This window comes from Pseudorasbora parva, chromosome 6 (assembly GCF_024679245.1).
Source record: "Pseudorasbora parva isolate DD20220531a chromosome 6, ASM2467924v1, whole genome shotgun sequence".
Taxonomy (NCBI): Eukaryota; Metazoa; Chordata; class Actinopteri; order Cypriniformes; family Gobionidae; genus Pseudorasbora; species Pseudorasbora parva.
The window spans coordinates 8,227,681-8,252,706 of record NC_090177.1 but is presented as its reverse complement, the minus strand read 5'-3'; the positions used below and the strand labels follow the sequence as shown (position 1 = coordinate 8,252,706).

Below are 25,026 nucleotides of genomic sequence, written 5' to 3'. Positions count from 1 at the left end.
CATAGTAGGAGAAACATGCCCATATCATGATGCTTGCACCTCCATGCTTCACTGTCTTCACTGTGTACTGTGGCTTGAATTCAGAGTTTGGGGGTCGTCTCACAAACTGCCTGTGGCCCTTGGACCCAAAAAGAACAATTTTACTCTCATCAGTCCACAAAATGTTCCTCCATTTCTCTTTAGGCCAGTTGATGTGTTCTTTGGCAAATTGTAACCTCTTCTGCACATGCCTTTTTTTTAACAGAGGGACTTTGCGGGGGATTCTTGAAAATAGATTAGCTTCACACAGACGTCTTCTAACTGTCACAGTACTTACAGGTAACTCCAGACTGTCTTTGATCATCCTGGAGGTGATCATTGGCTGAGCCTTTGCCATTCTGGTTATTCTTCTATCCATTTTGATGGTTGTCTTCCGTTTTCTTCCACGTCTCTCTGGTTTTGCTCTCCATTTTAAGGCATTGGAGATCATTTTAGCTGAACAGCCTATCATTTTTTGCACCTCTTTATAGGTTTTCCCCTCTCTAATCAACTTTTTAATCAAAGTACGCTGTTCTTCTGAACAATGTCTTGAACGACCCATTTTCCTCAGCTTTCAAATGCATGTTCAACAAGTGTTGGCTTCATCCTTAAATAGGGGCCACCTGATTCACACCTGTTTCTTCACAAAATTGATGACCTCAGTGATTGAATGCCACACTGCTATTTTTTTGAACACACCCCTTTCAACTAATTCAACTAATTGCCCAATTGCACAGCCTTAAGAGCGTGCATATCATGAATGCTGGGTCTCATTTGTTTTCTGAGAATCTACTGAACCTACTGGTAACTTGTTTGCCACGTAGCAATAAAAAAATATACTAAAAACCTTGATTATTCTGGTTAGTCACATTGTACTGCTATTATTTTGAACAAGACATGTATATACAGCCCTTGATGGGGGAAAAAGATCAATAGTTAATCCGCAATGGTGAAACAAAACTGCAGATGTGTTTTATTTTCATCTAAGGCAGTGTTACCAAAAATGTATGTTACACAAACACTTCTCACTGAAAATATATATTTAAATGAAAGAAAACAGCAGTTAAATACACTTGTAAATGGCTTTTGATAATATATTTGAGTTATATGTTGACAGATATCTGTTTACTTCACAACTAAGGGCTATAATTTCATAACAAAGCTTCAGATCTGAGCATCACATTTTTGAACAGATTTTCAATGTCAGAAAGGGGAAAATTGGCAGAATTATGCCTCACAATTGTTTCAAACTGGCAAAAGAGGAAAAAATATGATTGAGACGCCAGACTGAAGGCTTCGTCCACTTCTGCTGTTCTCTCTTTCATACATTTTCACCAGTAAAGGTGAAAAAACAACTCGATAGGCAATTTAACCGGTTACTCCTGCCATATCAACAACTTGTTTTGACCTTTGCTGTAATTGTTTTGTCACGTAGTCAAAAAAAGTGCAAAAATTGTTCTGTGATCCATGTGTCTCTTATACTTGCCATGTAACAATAATCGAAATATGTTACAAAAGTTGTAGAAAAAGATCTTCTCATGTCATGTCCGGCATTTTAACATCACAAAGTCACCTTAATAAATGTGTGACATTATGTCAAATTTATCTAAAACATCTTGACAATCTTTTTTTTTTCTTTTCTTTTTTTTAACATATTTTTATTATTTTTTTGCTCCAAAACATAGCCAGACACATTTTTAAGAAATATACAGCTCTGGAAAAAATTAAGAGACCACTTAACATAGAAAAATCCTTGTTAAGTGGTTTCCTAATTTTTTTCAGAGCTGTATCTGTATATAATATATTGAATGAGTGCATATTTTTTATATAGTTAATACTTCTACACAGAATAACACATATTATGTAAACGCAAACTTTTATTTTGGATGTGATCAATCAATTGCCCAGCACAATTAACAATCATAATGACAAAAACAGGAAACAAATAGCCTATTTCAGTACATCAAAATATAATATAATCACATTTGCAGGGCTAAAACATGAGGAAATAAGGTTTGTGCTTCTAATACAAAACAACAAGTATCATATGAGCAAGTATCATAAATATCAGAATATTTAGAAATGGATGAATTAAGGACACGTTTTAGGATTTATGTTTTATATTTAATTTGTGATGTGACGTTGAAAAGTAGGCGGACGGTGGGCGGATACGCCGTGACGTCATCACAACAACATTCCGCACTTCTTCCTCCTCGCAGACCGACGCATTCAGTTTTATGTTTCCACGACCGTCCGTTGTTCGATAAATAAACATCTTCCTCGTAAGTACAGATACCCTGACCGACATCTATGCAGATTAACGACCATTTGTCATTAATTATTTTGCTGTTGTTGTTGCTGAAGTTGTGTTTGTGCACCAAAGTCTAACTTTTACTTCGTTGTTTTCTTGATAATGGTCTTATCCGTGAAGGGATTTTATGCTTAAGTGTTTGTCAAAAATCACCCACTTGATATAATATTGAAACAAATTTATAATAATAATTATATTTGCATATCATAAATAAAATAACTCTGAATAATTAATATAATAATTCTGACGTAGGGTTTCCCCATCCTGGGTTTCATATGGGTCTGCATGAGGTTGTGACATAAATGCTAAATTAAATTTAAATTAGTGCTGAATTCTTTCTTTCTTTCTTTCTTTCTTTCTTTCTTTCTTTCTTTCTTTCTTAAATCTATGAATCACGTCAGGTTTAGTTATTTTATCAATTCATTTAAATGACTTAAATGTTTTCTGTTTCTGATTTCTCTATTTTAAGTAGGCCTATTAGTAAAACCTATCTGGTATGATAAGATTGAAAAGATAGATTTTAAAATAGCAACAAAAAAATAATTGGTACTTGCAAACAATGGTTTTGCCTTGAAAAATTACACGTTTGAAAACTTTTCGAAAGTAATGATCAAGTTATAGTTTGCTTTGTCATCATTACACACTCCTCAGTTTGATCTGCCATTGAGAACAGGCAGTTATCTCCCCTACACACTTATTAAAATTAATGAAGTGTGTTTTAACACAGTTATGAAATGTTACCGCAGTTCCATAAGCCTTAAATGGGACCAAGCACGAAGGCAAGTGGAAAAGTGCTTGTGATTAGCCCATATTAACATTTGAGATGTTTGTGTTTCTGACCCGACAGGCCTCACTTGTTCATTGAGCAAACAGTTGTCAGATGTCTTTCTTACATCGGCTGAAGGAGTTGTTGGAAGGGACTTGTTCTGTAAAACATTTGGCCTGCTAACAATAAAACACTAACATCAGTGGGAAACTAGGCCACTGCATATCAGGTGCAACAGACGCTGTCATAAACATTCATAACTGACAACAGTTGTGCATTTACAAGGTCAACACGGTAATATAGCGTCCTGTGTGAATTGATTTATCAGGTCTGAGTTCCTCGATGGGACCTGTATGATAATTAGTAGTATTTTCTCTCTGACATGTTTCATACTCCATGTCCTAGTTCTGTAAGCAGCGTGTAAAAGTTCAGGACTATTAGTCAGACATTCACTGATTCTTCAGATGTGAGAGAAAACATGCTCCACAAAATACCCGTAGCTTACCGTTTACATTTGACTTTCACCTAGTTTTATAAATGTTTTGGTGTTATATTATCACTCACTATCCTCAACACTTCAGTCCATCACTCAGTACTTCTTATAGATTAATTAGGTAAATAAATGCATACTTTATACAAGTATATACACTACTTTCTGCAGGATTGACTCTATTTTGGAGCCTGTCTCTAGAGGCCGGTCAATGAATTGCAGTTTATGTCACTTCCGTATTGATTTCAAGAGAGAGTCTGGAAGGTTGCCACTTGGTTGAAACCATAGAGTGTAAAAAAAGATGGACTACTACGCTCCTTCACTATCTTCCATTGTAGAAAAACCGCCAATGTCTGAATATAGCACTGACATATTGCGCTGATTTGGGACCTGTGCAGTAGAGAGCAGGAAGATAACTAGTGAGAGTGATATCTAACTAAAACTAAACTTATGTTTAAAAAACTAACACATCAGAGTGATAAAAAAACGACCTATAATGACAGAGTGTATTTGAAGTGTAATTTTTGATTGTTTAGTTAGTCTCGTGTCCCATTAGAATACATGGAGTGGGCGGGGTTTATGAGCTAAACTAGGACCAACCACCTGGGGGCGATTAAGGCGCTTTGGCTTCATGCTTCTGACAAGCGGTAACTTGCCCCTGTTTCTGTTAAAGCCAATACGGAAGTGACTTAAACTGCAATTCCTCAACTGGCCACTAGAGACCGGCTCCAGAAGGAATGAATCTCATTGAGCTCCATGTTAAAATTCTCAACTTTACAGCAGAACAAAACATGTTTACAGTCTGGTACAAATTGCGGTTTTGGTCTATATGGCTAATTTTGCCCTTCATGACAACTGTGAGGGGGGGTGAATTTTTTTATATTTCATTCTTTTATATTATATAGAGCCTTAAAGATCTGCATAATTAAGGGCGTGGCCACTTTAATTGACAGGTGGATAGCCATTTTATCCGCTGTCTGTTAGTCATCGCATCACATAAGCTCGCCCACGTCCCGCCTCTTTGACCATTTTCTGTTATCTGGGCGTGACGCGCTTCTAAGATGGCGACGGCCAGCTCGTCTCTACTTTACGCTTCAATACTGCTCTTCAAAATCCTATAGATGACGTCGCAGACACTACGTCAGGGCCGGCGTTTGCTATAGGCGAGCTAGGCGGTTGCCTATAGGGCGACAATTGTGTTAGGGGCGCGACCGCGCTCTAGTGCCGCCCATTACTTCCCATTAAGCATAGAATCGCAACAAGCGAAATACAACATAATGTTTATTAAACATGACCATCATAGGGCACCCCCTCAGCCACACGTTTAATTACTTATCAACCTGATTATTAGATTGAATTGATGGTGATTAGATTATTAGTTCAGGCGTTAGGTCAGGCAAGTGCTCATCTTGCGCGTTCATCAAAAATGAGGCATCTAAACCCGCGGATGCACAGGGACGGAAAAAGAGAAAAAAAGAAAGCCCAGTATAGAGGTTAGTCTTCTTATCTCAGCCAATAAGTTGTCAAACAAAATAAAATTACTTAGTATCAATCTTATGAACTAATTTTTATTTTATAAATATTATTAATATTGTCACTAAGCTATCACTTGCTAGTTTTCTACATAATTACTATACGTATTGCAAACATAACTTCACTGACAATAATCAATAACCTACATGGATGTCATTTAAATATCAAAAGTCCAGTTCGTTATAAATATGGATTACGTATGCATGTTATTTATGAAAAGTACAAACGCTCTCTACGTGGGCGTCGGAAGGAAATAAATCCGGCCTCTGGTTTTTTTTTTTTTTTTACTGGAGCAGCCTACCGATAGATGCCATATTATTTACATTAAACACAAATATGCTGTGTTCAACAAATTCTTTACAGTGGCTTTAGTGTAGTGGTAAGACGCATGGCATCAAGATTTGATGCAGGTTCATCAGAGGTTCGATCCCGCCTTTTGCCACACTCGCTCTATTCCCTTTTCCCATCACATATCAGATCGGAAAGGCATTTATTTTCAATAAAAAGTGAGAAAATGTGTTTAATAATAAGTGCTTCTCGGTTAGGGGTAGGCCTAGGAAAACAGACATGTGCTGAATTAGAATAGAGACGATAAAAGTGAGTGGGGTGGAGGGGTGGGGGGGCGCAACACTCCATCTCGCCTAGGGCAACCAAAGAGCTAGAGCCGGCCCTACACTACGTCCATATTTTTCTACAGCCATGGTTATGGCTGGGCGATATGACGAAATATATCGTCTGGACGATAGAAAATGTCTATCGTTTTATATAAGGCTCTATCGCTTACGCCACGATAAGGCGTATATGGCAGAATTTTACGTCAAGATGCACCTCACGCCACGGCATGCCCATGCACCCTGCAATACATAAACAAACATGGAGGAAGACGGTAGTAGACGCGGTTCAGACCAGGGTAATTCTCAGTAATTATGCCAGAATAGTGGCATAAGCGCTCAAAACAAACTTCAGACACAGACGCTGCAACGGGCTTTTACGCGTGGCACACCATATACCCATATATTGAAATATTTTAATGGCAGGTGTAGTGATGGCGAAAACTAAACATTTTCTTGACCGACCACCGAGCCTCATTAGCCGGTTGAAACCGGTTAACCGATTAGTTTAAAATATGCTGCGCTATTTGAAATAACAGCCGCGAGCCGCGCTCCCTCTGTCTCTCTCTCGCTCTCTCACTCACACACACACACGCGCTGCCACCTCCCTTCCACTCACCACGTCACTTTTTTAAAATCCCCACAGCGCGAAACACGAGTCCCGCAAACGCGCCGCAGAGGAGCTTGTTTGTAATCAGAGGACAAATGGCTCATTAGTTTCGAAATGGTTTGGGTACAAGGTGATCGCGTTGAAAATAAAGGCATTTGTCTAGCGTAAGAAGCTCATCTGAAACATTGCCGCGGCTCATTTAAGAAAATGACAGCTCCGAAGAGACGCCGCTTTAGTTCGAGGTAGTGTAACAATAATAAAGAAAGACGATCAACACCTTATGTGTTACCACTGAAATAAAGATGTAATATATTTCCAAATGTAAGCCCATCTTAAGCGAAATGCACGCTTCATACTGTCATCTGCTCTGGCTCTAACCTCGAGTGTTTACTTTTTGCAAACCTTGTGAGCGCGCAAACCCAAACGCTGTGACCTCACGCCAAATGTTTTTATTGGTTTATTAAGTACAAACAGGCGAGTTATGAAAAATTGAGTGCGAGGGATATGTTCAATCACACAAAAAGATTTTGGAATGAGACGGCCACCTGTAGTAGCGTTTAGTCCACTGTATAATAGCCTAATTCAGAGATCACTTTTTTATTTATTTTAACCGACAACTTTGATCGGTTAACGTTGATACGGTCAGCCATCGGTCAAACGGTCATCGTTTAACATCCCTAGGCAGGTGTTAACTTTACCAACAGTCTTGCTTTAAAAAAAGGTTCTAAATAAAATAAAAATGTAGTCCATACTACCTTTATTTGTGTTGTATATCATTTCAAACTGCATTTCCACATTGCAATTTTGTATAGACTATTCATAAACTGAATTAACAGAAAAATTGCTATATCTTTATGTATATCGTTATCGGGATATCAAATGAGCTATATCGGGATATGAAATTTTGGCCATATCGCCCAGCCCTAGTAAAAGGCGGAACATTTTCCCAAACACGCTCAAAGCGCTTGACCAATCATTACACACCGGTCCCGCCGACCAATCAGAGCACATCGTGCTTTTCAGAAGGAGGGGCTTCATAGAGAAAGGAACTAAACAGAGCGTTACTGACAGACTGAAGAGGGGAGCTGCAACAATGGAGAATATGAGAAGAGTAATGTGTTTTCAAGCATTAAAATGCTCTAGTAGAGATCAAAATCAAGAAGGTCTAACATTTTTTAAAGGATTTTTTTTGTCAGTGCTTATTTGAAATAGAAATCTTTTGTTACATTAATGTAAAATGTCTGTGTAATGGTGTCTCTGGTCTTAGTAAGCATGGCGTCAGTGTTGTCACAGCTGATGGGTCAGTGGATGGATGTTCAGGGATTCCTGATATTTCTGTGTGTGCTGCTGTTGGTGAAACACCTGCGAGATCTTCAGTCAAAGAACATGCCACCAGGACCCTTCCCTCTGCCGGTCATTGGAAACATTATTAATATAGGCTTTAGTGATCCACTGGGCTCCTTTCAGAGGGTAAGTCACGTATGATGCATGCAAAATGAGTTAAATGATTTTATGTGAATGTATAACTTGAGGATCATGTTGATCAGATTGCTGAGAGGTATGGAGATGTGAGCACACTTTATCTGGGAAGCAAGCCCTGCATTCTGCTCACTGGATACGACACTTTCAAAGAGGCGTTCGTGGAGCAGGCGGACATCTTCACAGACCGGCCGTACTTCCCTATAGTTGACAAGCTCAGTAAAGGGAAAGGTACAGATGGAAAAAAAGTCATATTGCACCGGTCTGATTCAAATACTGGCAAAATCATTACATAAAATCAATCTTTCTTTATAGGGCTAGTAATGTCAAGTGGGCACATGTGGCGGCATCAGAGGCGTTTCGCTCTGGCAACGCTGAAATACTTTGGTGTGGGAAAGAAAACTCTAGAAACCTCCATCCTTCAGGAGTGTCACTTTCTCTGTGACTCGGTAGTGACTGAACAAGGTCAGTGAGCATCTTTTTACTGCCAAACACCCTTTTTTTTCTTTACAAGCAAGATTGACTGTCAACTCCAGAAAATACAAAAACACAATGAATCTAAAAAAAATCTAAAAAAAAAAAAAGTATTATAACCAGGGAATGAAATTTGACTTCAATGTCAAGATTGTGTCTTGAAGGGCTGTGTGTGTATACTATCCTCTAGAGGCCACTATATGCAAGTGCAAGGGTCTTTTTTGAAGGTCAAACATCTGGGAAACCACATATTTGCTTAATTTTTGCTTTTTATTTAAATATATACAGTAAGATCCAAAATGTATCAGTAATAAATGTAGTGTAAATGTAGTAACAATAAATAAAAAATACATACTTTAAATATATACAGTGAGATCCAAAATTGTATTAGTAATAAATGTAGTAATACATGTAGTAACCATTAAAAAAAAAAAAAAAACTCTTTTTATTTAAATATATACAGTGAGATCCAAAAGTCTGACACTAGCCTACATTGCAATCTGGGATTTAATGAAATCTTTAGGATTTAAATGTTTTATTGATTATACATACAATAAATATAATGTAGTAATAATGAAATCATCATAAATACTCACAAATCATCTTAATTATAATTTTTAATTAAATGTATACAGTGAGATCCCAAAGTCTGAGACTACTTTGAAAATCCTGGCTTTTTTTTTTTTTTTTTTTTTTGTAAATGCAAATATACAGAAAGTTTTGGGGATTTAAATGTTTATAGTCATAATAATAGTAATAATTTAATAGTAATAATTAATACATGTAGTGTAAATATAGTAATAAATGTATTAACCATACATTAAAAAATACATAATTTAATAATAAAACTTCTTTTTTAAGTTTATCTTTTTATTAAAAGGGGGGGGTGAAACACTCAGTTTCAGTCAATCTCATGTCAATCTTGAGTACCTATAGAGTAGTATTGCATCCTTCATATCTCCGAAAAGTCTTTCGTTTTATTATATTTGTAAAAGAAATATGGGCTGTACCGAGTCTTTCCGGAAAAAAACGAGAGCCTGGAGGCGTATCGTGTGGGCGGAGCTAAAGAATGACATATGCGCAAAGCGGTGACGTCCTCAAGCGTGGAGAAACCATAGACTGTAAAAAAAATAGAAACCCATCGCTATCTCAGCTAATAGATATGATCCAGAATCTAATTCGGAGGCTGAAATAGAAACAGCAACAGCAGGACGTCCGTCTCTGTGGTATGGACTGTATTTAGTGGCCTGTCAACATGACATGATTCGGTTTATGGACTATTGTATGCGACCAAACCTTAGTAGCAAGCAAAACGGTTTTGCACGTCAGAGTAGTGTAACAAGTTACATAGAACAGCAATAGAGTCCGTTAGCGCATTTGAATGACGAAGCACGCGATCGTGTCGTTTACTAATGTTTACTCACGTGACGATAGCCAACAGCACAGACATTTGAAGCAGTTTTACTCACCGGCTGCTTCCAAAGCAGGACCGAACCTTTATCGCTGGGACGGCTCCGTCAAAAACACACTTCTTGGAGTGTGGAGATCCACTTTGCGATGCGACTGAAGCATTTCTGCGTTCAAATCGGTTCAAATGCAGCGCTGCCTTCCCGGAATGCTGTGCTGAAGCGTTGAAGTCGCTTAATGTCAAAGTGGAGGAATGAAGTGGAGAGCGGCGCGGACTATAACCGACATTAGTGTTCACGGACGACTGGATCTGCACCTGAGAGCAGTTTACTGTTTACAGCGTGCATTTCCTCTCTCGCGCTAGTGACGCGCGCGCACCCTACCGGGAGAAGAGCCCGTACGGCCCATACAAGGACCTTCCGATCTTTTAACGTCAAGTAGACCCATACTCGAAAAAACTCTCTGAAACTTGAGAAACCGGAAGGAGTATTTTTGACACAGAAATACTCCATCAAACGTCCAACATTAGTTTTTGAAACTTTGACTATGTTTAGGATGGGAATCCAAGTCTTTAACAGTGTAAAAAAGCTCAGTATGCATGAAACAGCATTTCACCCCCCCCTTTAAACAAATACAGTAAAATCCAAAGGTCTGTGACTACACTGAAAATCCTGTTTTTTTGTGTGCAAATAAACAGAAAATTGTAAGATTTAAATGTTTTTTAGAAGAAAAAAATAATTAATTAATAAATAAATACAATTGTAGTTATCATAAATATGTAATAATCATAAATATTTTTTGTATTAATAATATGTTTATATTAATAATATATATTTTAATATAATATGAAGATGAAATATTTAAAGTTAACTATTGCACAGCTCTAGAGTAAGTGTGTGAGCATGTGTCCACATTCAGCATGTGGATGGAAACACTGTTCTCAGACGTTTGGACGCCACTATATATTTTAGAAAGACTTTGTTTTTCAGATTTTCTTTTCTTAAATCTTATGAAATTGTTTTTTTGTTATTTGGTTGTGTTTCTAGGTTTGCCCTTTGACCCTCAGCGTCTTGTGACCAATGCCGTGGCTAATATAATCAGTGGGTTGGTATTTGGTCACAGGTTTGAGTATGATGACCATCAGTTTCATCTGATGCAGAAGTACTTGGATGACATCTTACAGCTGCCCATCTCCAACTGCGGTCGGGTACGAGTTCACCCTGCTATCACAATATCATAACATCATAACACAGATCAGTGAAACTGAAATGAAATTCAGTGGCTTCATTGACAAGTGCTATCATCATTAGTTTCATTTAAGGGTGCTTGTTGCATTGAAAATGTTTTGTTCTTTATTTGTCTCTTAACAGTTATATAATGAGTTTCCAACCCTCATGTCGTTGCTGCCAGGAACACACCAGACGGCATTCGCCAGCATGTCTAAACTGAAGCCCTTCATGCAGGAGGAATTCAGAAAACACAAGGAGGAGAGAGACCCGTCCAACCCCAGAGACTACATTGACTGCTATCTGGATCAAATTGAGAAGGTAGTGTTGTCCTAAGATGCCCTGGTTTATTTATATTCCTTTAAAGGGATAGTTCACCCGAAAATCTATCCAATAATGATATATCCATCAAAATCTATCCATCATAAAAGTGCATCTATCCATCATATAACTGCTCCACATGGCTCCAGGGGTTAATAAAGACCTTCTGAAGCAAATCGATGCATTTGTGTAAAAAAAAAAAATCTATACAGGATACAGCAAAACAAAACACCGGTCATGAATTAGAGTCTAAAATGAGAATTTTTAAAGAGAAATGGTGAAAGATTTCAATATAAGAGAAGAGAGGCTCGAGTATGTTGCCCAGCCCGATCCGTGAGAGGCGTCAAGGCTTGAGATGCATCAGGGAGGCATCATGTCTCTCACCATAAATTGACTTGCACACAGAGGCACACAAATAAACTTTATTAGGAGTTGGAACATGCAGTAGCACCTCCTTTATGAATAATCATTTTCTGACTTACAGAGATTGTGTAGTCACAGCATCTTAAAGTTTATTGGATAATGCAAACTTGTCAAACTTTAACCACTTGTCGCCACTTTCAATTTCTCCTTAGTGAAATAAGTGCTGGAGCTGAAATGCCACCGATTTATTTAGAATATGAACCTTTCAAATTGAATATAGGTTTAGTTTAAACCTTTAAATGTTAAAATATATTACAAAGTATACTTTAAGGGGTTAATAAATGATGGAAGCTTGTTGTGCCACTGTTGTGTGACTTTTTATATCACAATTCTGACTTTTTTCTTAGAATCGTGTGATATAAAGTCACAACTGCGAGTTATAATGTCAGAATTACGAGTTTATATCTCACAATTCCATAGACTATACTATTGGTTGCAATTAATAACAGAGGTATTATATTAAATAACATTATTTTTAGATATAATAATTACAGCCATCTAAAAACTGAAATGTTTGTATACAAACATTTTTATGGCTAATTTATTCAAACATATACATACACCAATCAGGCATAACATTATGATCACTGACAGGTGACGTGAATAACACTGATGATCTCTTTATCACGGCACCTGTTAGTGGGTGGGATATATTAGGCAGCAAGTAAACATTTTGTCCTCAAAGTTGATGCGTTGGAAGCAGGAAAAATGGGCAAGCGTAAGGATTTGAGAGGTTTGATAAGGGCCAAATTGTGATGACTAGACGACTGGGTCAGAGCATCTCCAAAACTGCAGCTCTTGTGGGGTGTTCCCGGCAGGGACGGATTGGCAATCTGTGCATTCTGGAAAAGTCCAGAACGGCCGTCCAACGGCCGTCGGCAACAAAAAAAAAAGTCTGTGAAGCCATCAGCCGGGGCACTAATACGATCACTTATATAATGCTACTTGCAAAAAAACAAAACAAAAAAACCTGAGGAAGACGAGTCGGCATACAAGCCAGTTTGTGATTGGTCCCCGGATTTCCAGAATCGAAACATGGCAGACTGGCTAACAGAAACCGTAAGGAGAGAGGTGGATGGTAAAAGTTAAAGAAAAGAGGGCCAAGTACAATGTAGTACATAGTACACCATAGTACAGTGTCTGTTGCACATGGCTAGGGGCGAATGGCTGGATGATGGGCCTATTTGGGAGAAAGTCCAGGTTTGTTTTTTAGCCCCAGTCCGTCCTTGGTTCTCGGTCTGCAGTGGTCAGTATTTATCAAAAGTGCTCCAATGAAGGAACAGTGGAGAACCAGCCACAGGGTCATGGGCGGACAAGGCTCATTGATGCACGTAGAGGGAGTGAAGGCTGGCCTGTATGGAGCTCAAATTGCTCAAGAAGTTAATGCTGGTTTTGATAGAAAGGTGTCAGAATACACAGAGCATCTCAGTTTGTTGTGTATGGAGCTGCATAGACACAGACCAGTCAGGGTGCCCATGCTGACCGCTGTCCACCACCGAAAGCTCCAGCAGTGGCACGTGAGCATCAGAACTGGACCACGGAGCAATGGAAGAAGATGGCCTGGTTTGATTAATCATGTTTTCTTTTACATCACGTGGATGGTCAGGTGTGTGTGTGCATCGCTTACCTGGGGAACACAAGGCACCAGGATGCACTATGGAAAAATGTGTTCTGCTGGGAAACATTGGGTCCTCCATCCATGTTGAAGTTACTTTGACACGCTCCACCTACCTAAGCATTGTTGCAGACCATGTTCACCCTTTCATGGAAACGGTATTCTGGTGACTGTGGCTCTTCCAGCAGGATAATGCTCCTGACACAAAGCACAAATGGTTCAGGAATAGTTTGAAGAGCACAACTATGAGTTTGAGGCATTGACTTGGCCTCCAAATTCCCCAGATCTCAATCCAACCGAGCATCTGTGAGATGTGCTGAACAAACAAGTCAGATCCATGGAGGCCCCACCTCACAACTTACAGGACTTAAAGGATCTGCTGCTAACATCTTGATGCCAGATACCACAGCACACCTTCAGGGGTCTAGTGGAGTCTATGCCTTGATGGGTCAGGGCTGTTTTGGCAGCAAAAGGCGGACCAACACAATATTAGGTCATAATGTTATGATTGATCGGTTTATATAATGACAGTAAATAAGCTCCTCTCTTTTTTTTATTCTTTTTTATTCTTTTTTTTATAGCTAACTAACAAACTGTGAACATCGGATACCTTTCCTGAGGTAAATGCAACATAAAGTGACATTGTTCACAAGCTGTTTTATTGACATCTTTCTGCGGTTGAAACACTGATTGAGTGATTACATGAGACATGATACAGATTTTGGTAAGTTGTACTGTATCTTCAAACATACCTCCTGATGTTCGTGCTTGTTTTTTTGAGCTGTAGCTTTTATTAAAGTGGAAGAGATGACTTGCGTCACATTTAAGAATGTCAAAACAGCATTAATTGTTTGAATTTCGTGATGAAATTGACTGAATTTGAGTCACATTTTTATAGCACAGTGCTTTGTGATTATGGGATGGGAAGCGTTCTACATATAATATTTAATGTAGGGAAAACTGCAGACCTGGCAACCCTAGCATGGCTACATGGTCAAATAGAGCCTTCCATCAAGATGTGCATCAATGTGACTTTCAATTATTTAAAAAATATATGCTATAGATTTTGAATATATAGGAATTGTTTATGTGTTCCATCTTTCCCAGTGTAAGGACAGCGAGGCAGAGTTCACAGAGGAGAACCTGATGCACTGTGTGGTGGATCTGTTTGGAGCGGGAACAGAAACCACCTCTAATACCCTCAGATGGGCTTTACTCTACATGGTCAAGTATCCAGACGTGCAAGGTGGGATGTCAGTCAATTAACAAATGTGACTTCCTGTTGCCTGTCCTCAAAAAGTCCCATTAACATGTTGTTCCTTGACAATTTTCTTTCAGAGAAAGTCCAATTTGAGATCGATCAGGTGATTGGACAGACACGTCAACCATTAATGGATGACCGAACAAATCTTCCTTACACCTACGCTGTGATCCATGAAATTCAGAGGTTCGCAAACATTGTCACCTTTACGCCTCCCAGAGTGGCCAACAAGGACACGACAGTGGGAGGACAACACATCCCGAAGGTCATTGCATATGTTATGTACCATACAGTGTGACTAAACAAGGTCAGTTATGTGCTACTTAAAGGGTTTATTCACCCAAAAATTAAAATCCAGTCATTAATTACTTACCCTCACGTTGGTCAACACTCGTAAGACCTCCGTTCATTTTCAGAACACAGATGAAGATATTAGTGTTGAAATCCGATGGCTCAGAAAGGACTTCTTTGACACCAATGTCATTTCCTCTCTCAAGACCCATAAAGGCACTAAAGACGTCGTTACAAAGCCCATCTCACTACAGTGGCTCTACAATCATTTTATGAAGCGACAAGAATAGTTTTAGTGTGCAAAAACATTTATAAAAAATAACCACTTTATTCAACTTTATTCTTCCGTGTGGGCCTGTGACGTGAACGCACCAGTGCGACGTATGCTTGAGAATATGATGTTTCTCATGGTTCGGGCATCCAGGAAATGCACACTTGAGCACCATTTAGAACACTACGGAAAGACCTAAAGCAGTGACTCGCTGCTCTTGACTAAATAACTTTTGTAGCTTTAATAAGGATTAACTATTTAATTTATAGTTTATGCAGTGCAGACTGCTTATAACTTTGATAACTGTATTAAATTTCTGTATATTTCCTAACTGTTAAGACAGGAAGGGCAGGAGTAAACGTGACATTTATTATGGGTTTATGTTAGCATTGTTTTAAGTTTACTCAAATGAAAAACTGTTATATTTTTGAAGCCTAATAATAAATGTAAAAATAAAAAAAATCAGTAGCTGTATTAATATCAGTAATACTGGCCTTCATTCATAAAAAGATGCCATTTAAACAAGTATTTAAAATATACTGTCTTTATGTTGCTTCTACATTAATTTGATTAACTGTGAAATTATTATATTAAAAAAAATATTAAAAACGTACAAAAACATTTCTTTTTTATTGCGATTAATTGCGATTAATCAGAAAAAATGTGTGATTAATCTAGTTAAAGTTTTTAATCGATTGACAGCACTAGTTTTTAGTATTTTGTTAAATTCAACAACTTATCACAGTTATATAAATGTAATATTTGGCTCAGGTTTTGTTGTTGGAAAAAAACACTAAATAATTTAACTGCTGAATTACAAATTATTAATTGAAATCAAATGTGTATGCAGTAATGCTTCTCCTTAACCAACCTTTGTGAATGTTGAGATCTATTTTACTGTGTACTGAATTTTACTAAATGATAACTTATAGCAGATTTCCTCCTGGTGTCGATTCTATATCTATTCTTTTTTGTATGTTATACATGTCAAAATCTGTGTAAATAATAGAAAGGTCACTGATTAACACTTGCAATTCAGTGTCGTGATGGTTTTAAAAAATATTCTGAAGGTAGTAAAAAAGGTATTAAAAAGTAGTACATTTAACTTAAGGATTGCTGTATATACCCTGGATATGACTCTTCAGACTGAGGTCGCGTTGTAAAAACATCTTACCTTGTATTGAATTTAGTGGCACAAATCGCAAATCGGAATTGAAAAGATCAGATTTCATGTGATTTGTGCTGTTCACATTGTCATGACAAAAACCGATCTGAGTTAGCCTGGATGCCAGCCTGGATTTAGCCCCGCCCACAACATTTGAGTTTGGTAAATTCAATCTGGTCTTTATTCATTGTGGAGCATCTATGCCTGAACAGGAGCTGTTCAGCCCAATGAAATTGTCAGGGCGGGCTTTATATGATGATGGACAGATGATCAACAGTAACGTAATCATCCACGTCAGCAATGAGCACTTAGGTTGAATTTGTTCTGATCCTAAATGGAGAACTTGTTCGTATATGCATTCACCTTTACTATATCTCTTAAAAATGATGATCGTGTTAGTTAGTACTCTGTGTATCCTTAAATTCTTTTTACAACACCAGCAAAGATTGTTTACACTCATCATCTTCTTCTACTTCCAGCATGCGTGCAGTTAAGAACTGTTGACAACGGTGTCGCTCAATATATATCACATATGAACGCTGCCACAAAGTCATAAATACTAGTTGGAAGTTTGGGATTTTCTTTAAGCCCAATCCGTGAGAAACATGGTGGAATAACGGGTATTTAGCAGTGACACTGTTATGCTGCGTTCACACCGCACGCGAATGACGCGATTCGCGCGAGTGATTTACATGTTAAGTCAATGCAGAGACGCGAATAGGCATTCTGCGGCGCGATTCGCGCGAATGAGGCGGCGCGAATGGCGCGATTCGCGCGAATGAAGCGGCAATTATCACGCGAATTGAGCGTTTTGAACGCGTGATTCGCGCGAACCGCGCGAAACACGCGAATCGCTCAAGTTGAAAAATCTGAACTTTGGCGGATATTCGCGCCGCGTTAACCAATGAGGAGCCTGCTTACTGCTGTCACGTGGTGAAGTGACGGATGGGAAACCCATAGGGGAACCCCGAGGCCAGAGTAATTTAAAAATACTACTCTATTGTGTCACAAAATGTACTTTTAATAGTTTTTCAGGCGAGAATGTAGTTGTTTAAAGCTCAAATATGTGATTTATTTATTAAGAGAGCTCCTATTTGAAAATTTGATCTGGTGTTTTCGGAGGTGTGAGCCCCAGGCGATCACCGGAGCTCAGCGCTCATCAACCCCGGTGAGAGCAGCCTTAACTCGGATAGTCTTTCTGCCGACTGCCGCTGCCTGGCAGAAGCCCCTCCGATGACGCGAATTCGCGTCTGTTGTGTAGTGAATGTCACACGCGAATGTATAAAAAAACACAGATTTGAGCATTAAACAACAATATTATCGCCTGAAAAAGTCTTCAAACTACGTTTTGTCACACATTAACAGTAGTATTTTTTACAGAAAAGAAGTCAAGTGACCCAGTCAAAATGACTAGCAGAAACCCCTCCCATGACGCGAATTCGCGTCTGTTGTGTAGGGAATGTCACACGCGAATGAAGCGAATTTGGCGCGCGAATGAAGCGAATGGATTCAAAATGTTCACGCGTTCAACTTCGCGCGAATAGCGCGATTTATTCGCGTCATTCGCGTGCGGTGTGAACGCAGCATTAGGGTTACACTGCCGTCTTGCTCAGACCAAAGAGACTTGAATGGACATGATGTCTTAAACACGACTTCTCACCTCGTACATACGAAGAACGCACCGTTACTCCGTTGGTCGTAGGTCTACCCAATCAAGGTCTTTCCTGGTTCGGTTGAAACACGCCCCATAATCACAGCCCAATGGAGCAGTATCAGGCTCATATTCTGACTGGAACTGAGTATGATGATGTCAGGCTAGATCTGAGTCACATATGAGCAAAAAACCCAGTCTGAATGTAGCCTTAGTAGAGTGAGAAATCTCACAGTTATGGTAAGGGGCGGGACATTTTCTAGACACATTGGCCCTCATTTATCAAAAGTGCGTACACCAAATTTCCAGCGTACACCTTGCGTACACCCAAACCCACGGTGACTTTGAGATTTATCAATATGGACGTTGGCGTACGGCACGCTCAAATCCTACGCCAGCTCAGGAGGTGGTGTACGCATGTTTGAGTTAGCGGGAAAATGCGCAGAAAAACAATTCCTAACACCACAAAACGCACTGACAAGATATGCTATATGACCCACTGTTAAAAACCACAACAACAACATTTAGTGTTTATTTTTGTGCAACATGAACGTCAATGTTTAATTTGTGTGACTTTACCAAAGCGTTTGATCTGTAGGCATATGTATTCCTCCAGTCGCGAGCCTGTGCGCTTTATCTGACGTTTCAGGCCCGCGCCTGGCCCGGCAGCTGCGCACGGACTGGGACTAAAATAATTCAGACTGACAAAATAATAAAAATGGCCTTCTTCTTTTAAATAATAATAAAATCAATAAAAACGGCATTCTTCTTCTAAATAACAAGCGTCATTAAGAATAATAATCATAATAATAAGAAGAAGAATCTTACAAATTGTCATGTAATTATTAATGTGAATGAATCTTACTCCACATCACATCATCATCACTATTGTACACCCCAATACATGTGCCGCGATACGAAATTAAATGCTAATTGTTTCAAAACGTGCTGTAAAATAATGCAGTGATGGTAATTTATCATCCAAACAGCTTTAAACTGCTGGAGTGCGCTTCTCAACCCCCACACTAACAGTAGCTACTCGTAATTTGGGTCCATATTTTGTTTTTGTGAGCGCCTTTAATCCCACTCTTTAAACTCCCAAATAAAACAATTTCGTTTTTTTTTCCACTTCCCTGGTGATGGTCTCGATGGGCGCATCTCAATCATCTCACTAGTTCAGTAGTCAGAGCACTGATCAGGGAGTCAGCCCGTTGACTTATGTCCTAATCAGTGCCCTGACTAGTGGACTAGTGAGATGATTGAGATGCGCCCATCGAGACCATCACCAGGGAAGCGCCCCCGATCTCCACGTCGGAGAAGTTTCGTTTCTTTGCCGTCTTCTGTTTGTCCATGGCGTAAAATGAGGGCGTGCGGGAGGCGGAGACTTGAATATATAGGGGCGTGTTATTCTAATGACGATCGTTTTCAGCCGTGGGATTTATCAAGGGCAAGTATTGCGTACACCTGAATTGCAGAGGTGCGCACAGTTTCATAAATCAGGCGGTGAGAGGAGTGTAAGCATAATCTTACGCCAACATATACACCCGTTTCTACGCAAGATTGATAAATGAGGGCCATTGTAAGTAATTGACCAATCACAACACACCGGTCCAGCTGACCAATCAGAACACTGTGCTTTTCAGAAGGAGGGTCTTCATAAGCCCCTTTCACACTGCACGTCGGACCCGCAATATTCCCGGAACATTGCCGGGTCGCCTTCTGTGTGAAAGTAACCACGTCCCGGGATTGATTACCGAATTCGACCCGGGTCGGGGACCTAGTAATATTGCGGGATTCGACCCGGTACGAGCGCTGTGTGAACAAAAGCCGAAACTAATGCCGCAACGTGTACGTAGTTATCGTGCGACTCCTAGAGCTTGTTTTTTCAATAATACAACCCTGCAGTGCCAGAAGAGCTCGTCTGTGTTTTAAACGCAGAGAGTGTTCGTATACAAAAGAAACTAAAATTAAACAAGCAGAAATGTGTGCAAACTGGACACAAGTCGAGACCACGGAGCTCCTTACTATCCGCGCTGAAGCTGAGATCGCTCACCGTTATACGTCACATCAGGATGTCAAGTGTCAACTCGATCCGGGACCGTTACGGGTTGTGTGTGAAAGTGCACATATTACGGTATTTCGCTGGCAGTGTGAATGGACCAAATCTAGCGGCCCGGGAACAAATGCCGGGTCGCATTATCCGTGTATTTGCTGGAATCGCAGTGTGAAAGGGGCTATAGAGACAGGAACTAAACCGAGCGTTACTGACAGACTGAAGCGAGGAGCTGCAACAATGGAGAATATGAGAAAAACAATGTGCATAATAGGTCTTCTACAATTAATCGATAACTCTTTATGTTTGTTTATTACAGGGTGTGATAGTGCTGCCGATGCTAAAGACAATCCTACAGGATAAGAATGAGTACAGCACTCCGAATGAATTCAACCCTGCACACTTTCTGGATGAAAACGGCATGTTTTTGAAGAGGGACACTTTCATCCCTTTTTCAATTGGTAGGTCATGTGCATACAGCTCTAGCATCATGAGTTTAATCAGATTATGAACATATTTACTGATCCAGACGGTGATTTCCAGGTAAGAGGATGTGTCCGGGTGAGCAGCTCGCCCGTATGGAGCTCTTCCTCTTCTTCATGTCTCTGATGCAGCGCTTTACCTTCCTGCCTCTTGAGGGACAAACGCTGAGTCTCAAAGGATCTATGAGCGTCTCGTCTGGTCCTGAACCTTTCCAGATACATGCTGTGCCTCGATAGTGTAGATTTTAATCCTTCCAAAATCAACTTCCTTAAAGCAGTCCTGTCGCTTAATCACGTTCAAGCGCCAGTGTTCATTTCACGGGTTCAACTCCCAAAGGAACCCACAGCTACAGCTCACAAACTTAATTACTGAAGGGCTGTAATGCATTTCTGCTCAATCTGACCTTACTTAAACTTTCTTTTTTAATTATAATCAATGTTGCAAATAGTTGTGCTGCTAAATAGTTTTTCAGAGACGGAAAAGAAAAGATGTCTGACCCCAAAATTTTAAATAGAAGTACAGTCCCTGACAAAAGTCTTGTCGCTTGTGTACAAATTGACCTAAAGTGCCGCTGAAATATATTTCTAATCAAGATTTTTTTACAAGAAGGCTCATTTTAATCCCACCAGCTTTTGTGATAATGTTTCAGTGAAAAACTAAACTTTCAAAAAGTATTCTAATATTCACAGCTTGGTAAAGCCCATTGAGTCAATTTTTGCAAAGACATAAGTGTTGTCACCTTATCATATGAGCTTCACCTGTGACTAATAATGGATCAATTAGGTCTCAAGTGTGTATAAAAAGAACCCCAGTACACTAGACCTTCACATCAACTGCAACTAGACCTCTGCAAACATGCCTAAGATTCACCCAGAGACTAAAGTTTTGATTATCAAGAGGCTGAAGACCAGATCCACTGCTGATGTGGCAGACACCTTCAATGTGTCTCAGCGTCAAGTACAGAGGATAAAAAAAAGATTTGAAGAGACTGGAGACGTTTTTTGACAAGCCCAGGTCAGGCAGACACCGCAAGACAACTGCTCGAGAGGACCGTTTGTTGGCTCGAAAATCCAAGGCCAGCCCATTTTCCACTGCAGCAGAGCTCCACGAGACCTGGTCACCTGAAGTCCCTGTGTCAACCAGAACAGTTTGTTGGATTCTGTCTCGAAATGGCCTCCATGGTCGAATCAGTGCCCAGAAGCCAGCACTAAACAAAAGACAATTGAAAAACCGTGTGGCATTTGCCAAGGCCCACAGCCTGCTAAAAGGATGGACGCTGGAAAAGTGGCAGAAGGTGGATTTTTCAGATGAATCTTCTGTTGAATTACACCACAGTCGCCGCAAATATTGCAGGAGACCTACTGGAGCCAGAATGGATCCGAGATTCACCCAGAAAACAGTGAAGTTTGGTGGCGGAAAAATCATGGTCTGGGGTTACATCCAGTATGGGGGTGTGCGAGAGATCTGCAGGGTGGAAGGCAACATCAATAGTCTAAAAATACCAAGAAATCTTAGCTACCTCTTATATTCCCAACCATAAAAGAGGCCAAATTCTGCAGCAGGACGGTGCTCCATCGCATACTTCCATCTCCACATCAAAGTTCCTCAAGGCGAAGAAGATCAAGATGCTCCAGGATTGGCCAGCCCAGTCACCAGACATAAACATCATTGAGCATATGTGGGGTAGGATGAAAGAGGACGCATGGAAGACGAAACCAAAGAATATTGATGGACTCTGGGAGGCATGCAAGACTGCTTTCTTAGCTATTCCTGATGACTTCATCAATAAATTGTATGAATCCTTGCCAAACCGCATGGATGCAGTCCTTCAAGCTCATGGAAGTCATACAAGATATTAAATTTGGATCTCACAGCACCACAACTTAATTTGCTGACATATTTTTGTATTTGCAGTAAATTTGTTCCATTTCTGTATAGGCGACAAAACTTTTGTCTTGCCAAAATTTGACCTTTCTGTCTTGATTAAATGATAAATATTTTTTCTGTGAACATTATTTATTTCAGTGCATTAAACATCATTTTGGAGGGTTTAAGCTTTTCATATGAGCTATTTCTAACACCAATTAAATAATTAAAAGGTATTTCTAGAAAATAGATAAGCGACAAGACTTTTTTGTCAGGGACTGTATGTGTACATGATCATACTTCCATTTATAAACTGAGGAAAATTAGGGCATCTGAAAATTATTTAATTTTCAAAGTAGCTTATTCACTTTTCACTATATTGAAAAGGATATAGTGCAATACATGTGTTTGAAAGAAAGGCCATGTGAAATATTTGAGCAAATATGAAAGCTGGTCTGGTATTGTATCTCAATGCCAAGTTGGCGTGGCACATCTACAAAGCCACACAACTCATGCATACCTTCACAGGATGATACATTTACTTTTTACATTTCCATTTATGCATTTAGCAGACGCTTTTATCCAAAACGATTTACAACTCAGGAGTACAGGAAGCGATCCGTAAAGAAGAGGCAAAGAAACGCAAAACGTGCCCTAAATACCAAGATTTGTATACTACGCAGAGTTGCAAACACCAGAAAAGGGAAGAAGAAAAGAGAAATAGAGGAGGAAGAGGTTTTTTTATGATAAGATTAAGTGCTCATGGAAGAGATGAGTTTTTAACCTGTCTTTTGAATGAAGCGAGTGATTCTGTCGTGCGTATGGAGGACGGAAGATTGTTCCACCAACCAGGAACAATGAAAGAAAAAGTCCTGGATTTATTATATTTATGGTAAATATGGCTCGTGAATATTAATAAGGTCACATCCAGGATCATGGTCATTCATTTACAGTTGTTCAATTGACAATTAAAAGTCTTGAATTTCACTCCGTAACTTCCCTTGAAAGTCAAGTAAACTGGCAGTGATCTAGACTAGCTCTGCGTATGTCTCAGGTGATGAACAAACACAAACACCATAAAAAATGCTTTAGGCATGATCAGGACGAGGTCAAGGGTGTAATGTAATTTCTGTGAGGTAATGGCTTCCTCAGATACAGACCCCACAGTGACACCTGAATTATAATTAGGTGCATTTCCGGACATGGCATGTAAAATTGTGAACTTGACTATGGGTTTAAGAAGTGATGGTGCATATTTCTAGTGTAAATATCTGTTTTGTATGATGATCATTACAGTGTTTCTTATACAAATAAGGCGGAAATATAAAATAATATTAATAAGACATTACGGATGTAATTCTCAATCAAATCTCATATCAATTGTAAACATCAAAGTCCCCATGGACTCAAAATGAGCAGCATTTTTTTGTTTGTTTGTCTTTTTACATGCAGAATTCATGTTGCTGTTTTGTGTAATGCATTAAACACATATAAATCCAGGTCAGATTATTATAGATGTAACATTTTAGGTTTAATTTCATAATCAAGTCTTGCGTAAACAGTTGCATGAAAATATGCACTGCCCTCCACAGGCAACAATGTACAAGTGCAAGTTTCTCTCTGAAGGTCAACCATGAGTTCATCTGTCCTCCTATTTAAATGAATACATTTTCCCTAATCTCTTATCATTGCATCTGCCTTTTTTTCTTTTATTATTGTTTTTCTAGGTTTGCCTGTTGACTTTAAGTATCTTTGGATCATTTTGGTCACAGGTTTGACTGAGTATGATCTATGATGATCATAATTGCCATCTGATGCAGAAGTATTTCGATGACATAGCTTCCTATCTTCAAACGGAGAAGGGTGAGACCAGTCTGCTATCACAATCACAAGCTTGAGATATTAAGCATTTTCAGTGGTTATTGCTTTTAACTTATAGAAAATCATCAGTCAAGTAAGATCCTATTCATGTCTGAATCCCAAATTTCACTAACATCTGTTGAGTGAGTGGCACCACCTAGTGGAGGAAAGAGAAAAAAACTTTGAAAGTCATGCATTTTATTTTACTGTAGTTATAACATGGCATGTTATACCTTTAAACAAAAGTATTGCCAACTTATGCAAAAATAAATGAACAGTTAACCATTTCATTATACAGAGATGAAAGGAAACAGGCAGCTTTAGTCAAATCACATCAGTGGCCAAAAATGCATCATCTTACACGGAGTGATGTCAAGATCACATGACCAGCTGGATACTACTCACTTTTTTTCCTCATTCCCACAATTCCTTTAGTAAACCAGTGACTTAAACGTGTGACTTATAGTGTTTTAAACCGAAGAAATCAAAGAATCGAACTCTGCTCAAAAATGTTCCTTCCTCTCATTCAGGGTATTAAAAGAGATAAGTTGTTGAACTTGTTTTTTTTTTTAATCAGGTCTGTTGTCACAGATAATCTCAACCTCGCTCTTTGTAGAGTATAGGTACGGTAGCCGACATGAAGAAGGCAGTTCAGCTCTTAGATCAAACACTTTACACTTCAGAGAGCTGGATCTGAGCAACAATCACCTCACTCTCTGCTGTCTGATCTACAGAAGCTTCCAGATCCTGTCCACCAGAGAAGCTCAAGTATGTTGGACATTAAAATCACCATGAAATTGACCATTCTTATTAGCCTGACAAGCCAGACCCACATCAAGGT

At 39.2% G+C, this 25,026-nt stretch overlaps 1 protein-coding gene across 1 annotated transcript; it reads left to right on the top strand.

Annotated features, from left to right (window-relative positions):
* The first annotated feature begins 2,207 nt into the window (after nucleotides 1–2,207).
* Nucleotides 2,208–24,010, top strand: cyp2ae1 (cytochrome P450, family 2, subfamily AE, polypeptide 1). The gene is made up of 10 exons (XM_067445526.1): nucleotides 2,208–2,300; nucleotides 7,607–7,809; nucleotides 7,887–8,049; nucleotides 8,134–8,283; nucleotides 10,746–10,906; nucleotides 11,070–11,246; nucleotides 14,392–14,530; nucleotides 14,623–14,810; nucleotides 20,296–20,437; nucleotides 20,520–24,010. The coding sequence occupies exons 2-10, from the start codon at nucleotides 7,612–7,614 to the stop codon at nucleotides 20,693–20,695; spliced, it is 1,494 nt and encodes a 497-aa protein (XP_067301627.1). The 5' UTR covers nucleotides 2,208–2,300; nucleotides 7,607–7,611; the 3' UTR covers nucleotides 20,696–24,010.
* Nucleotides 24,011–25,026: the final 1,016 nt, after the last annotated feature.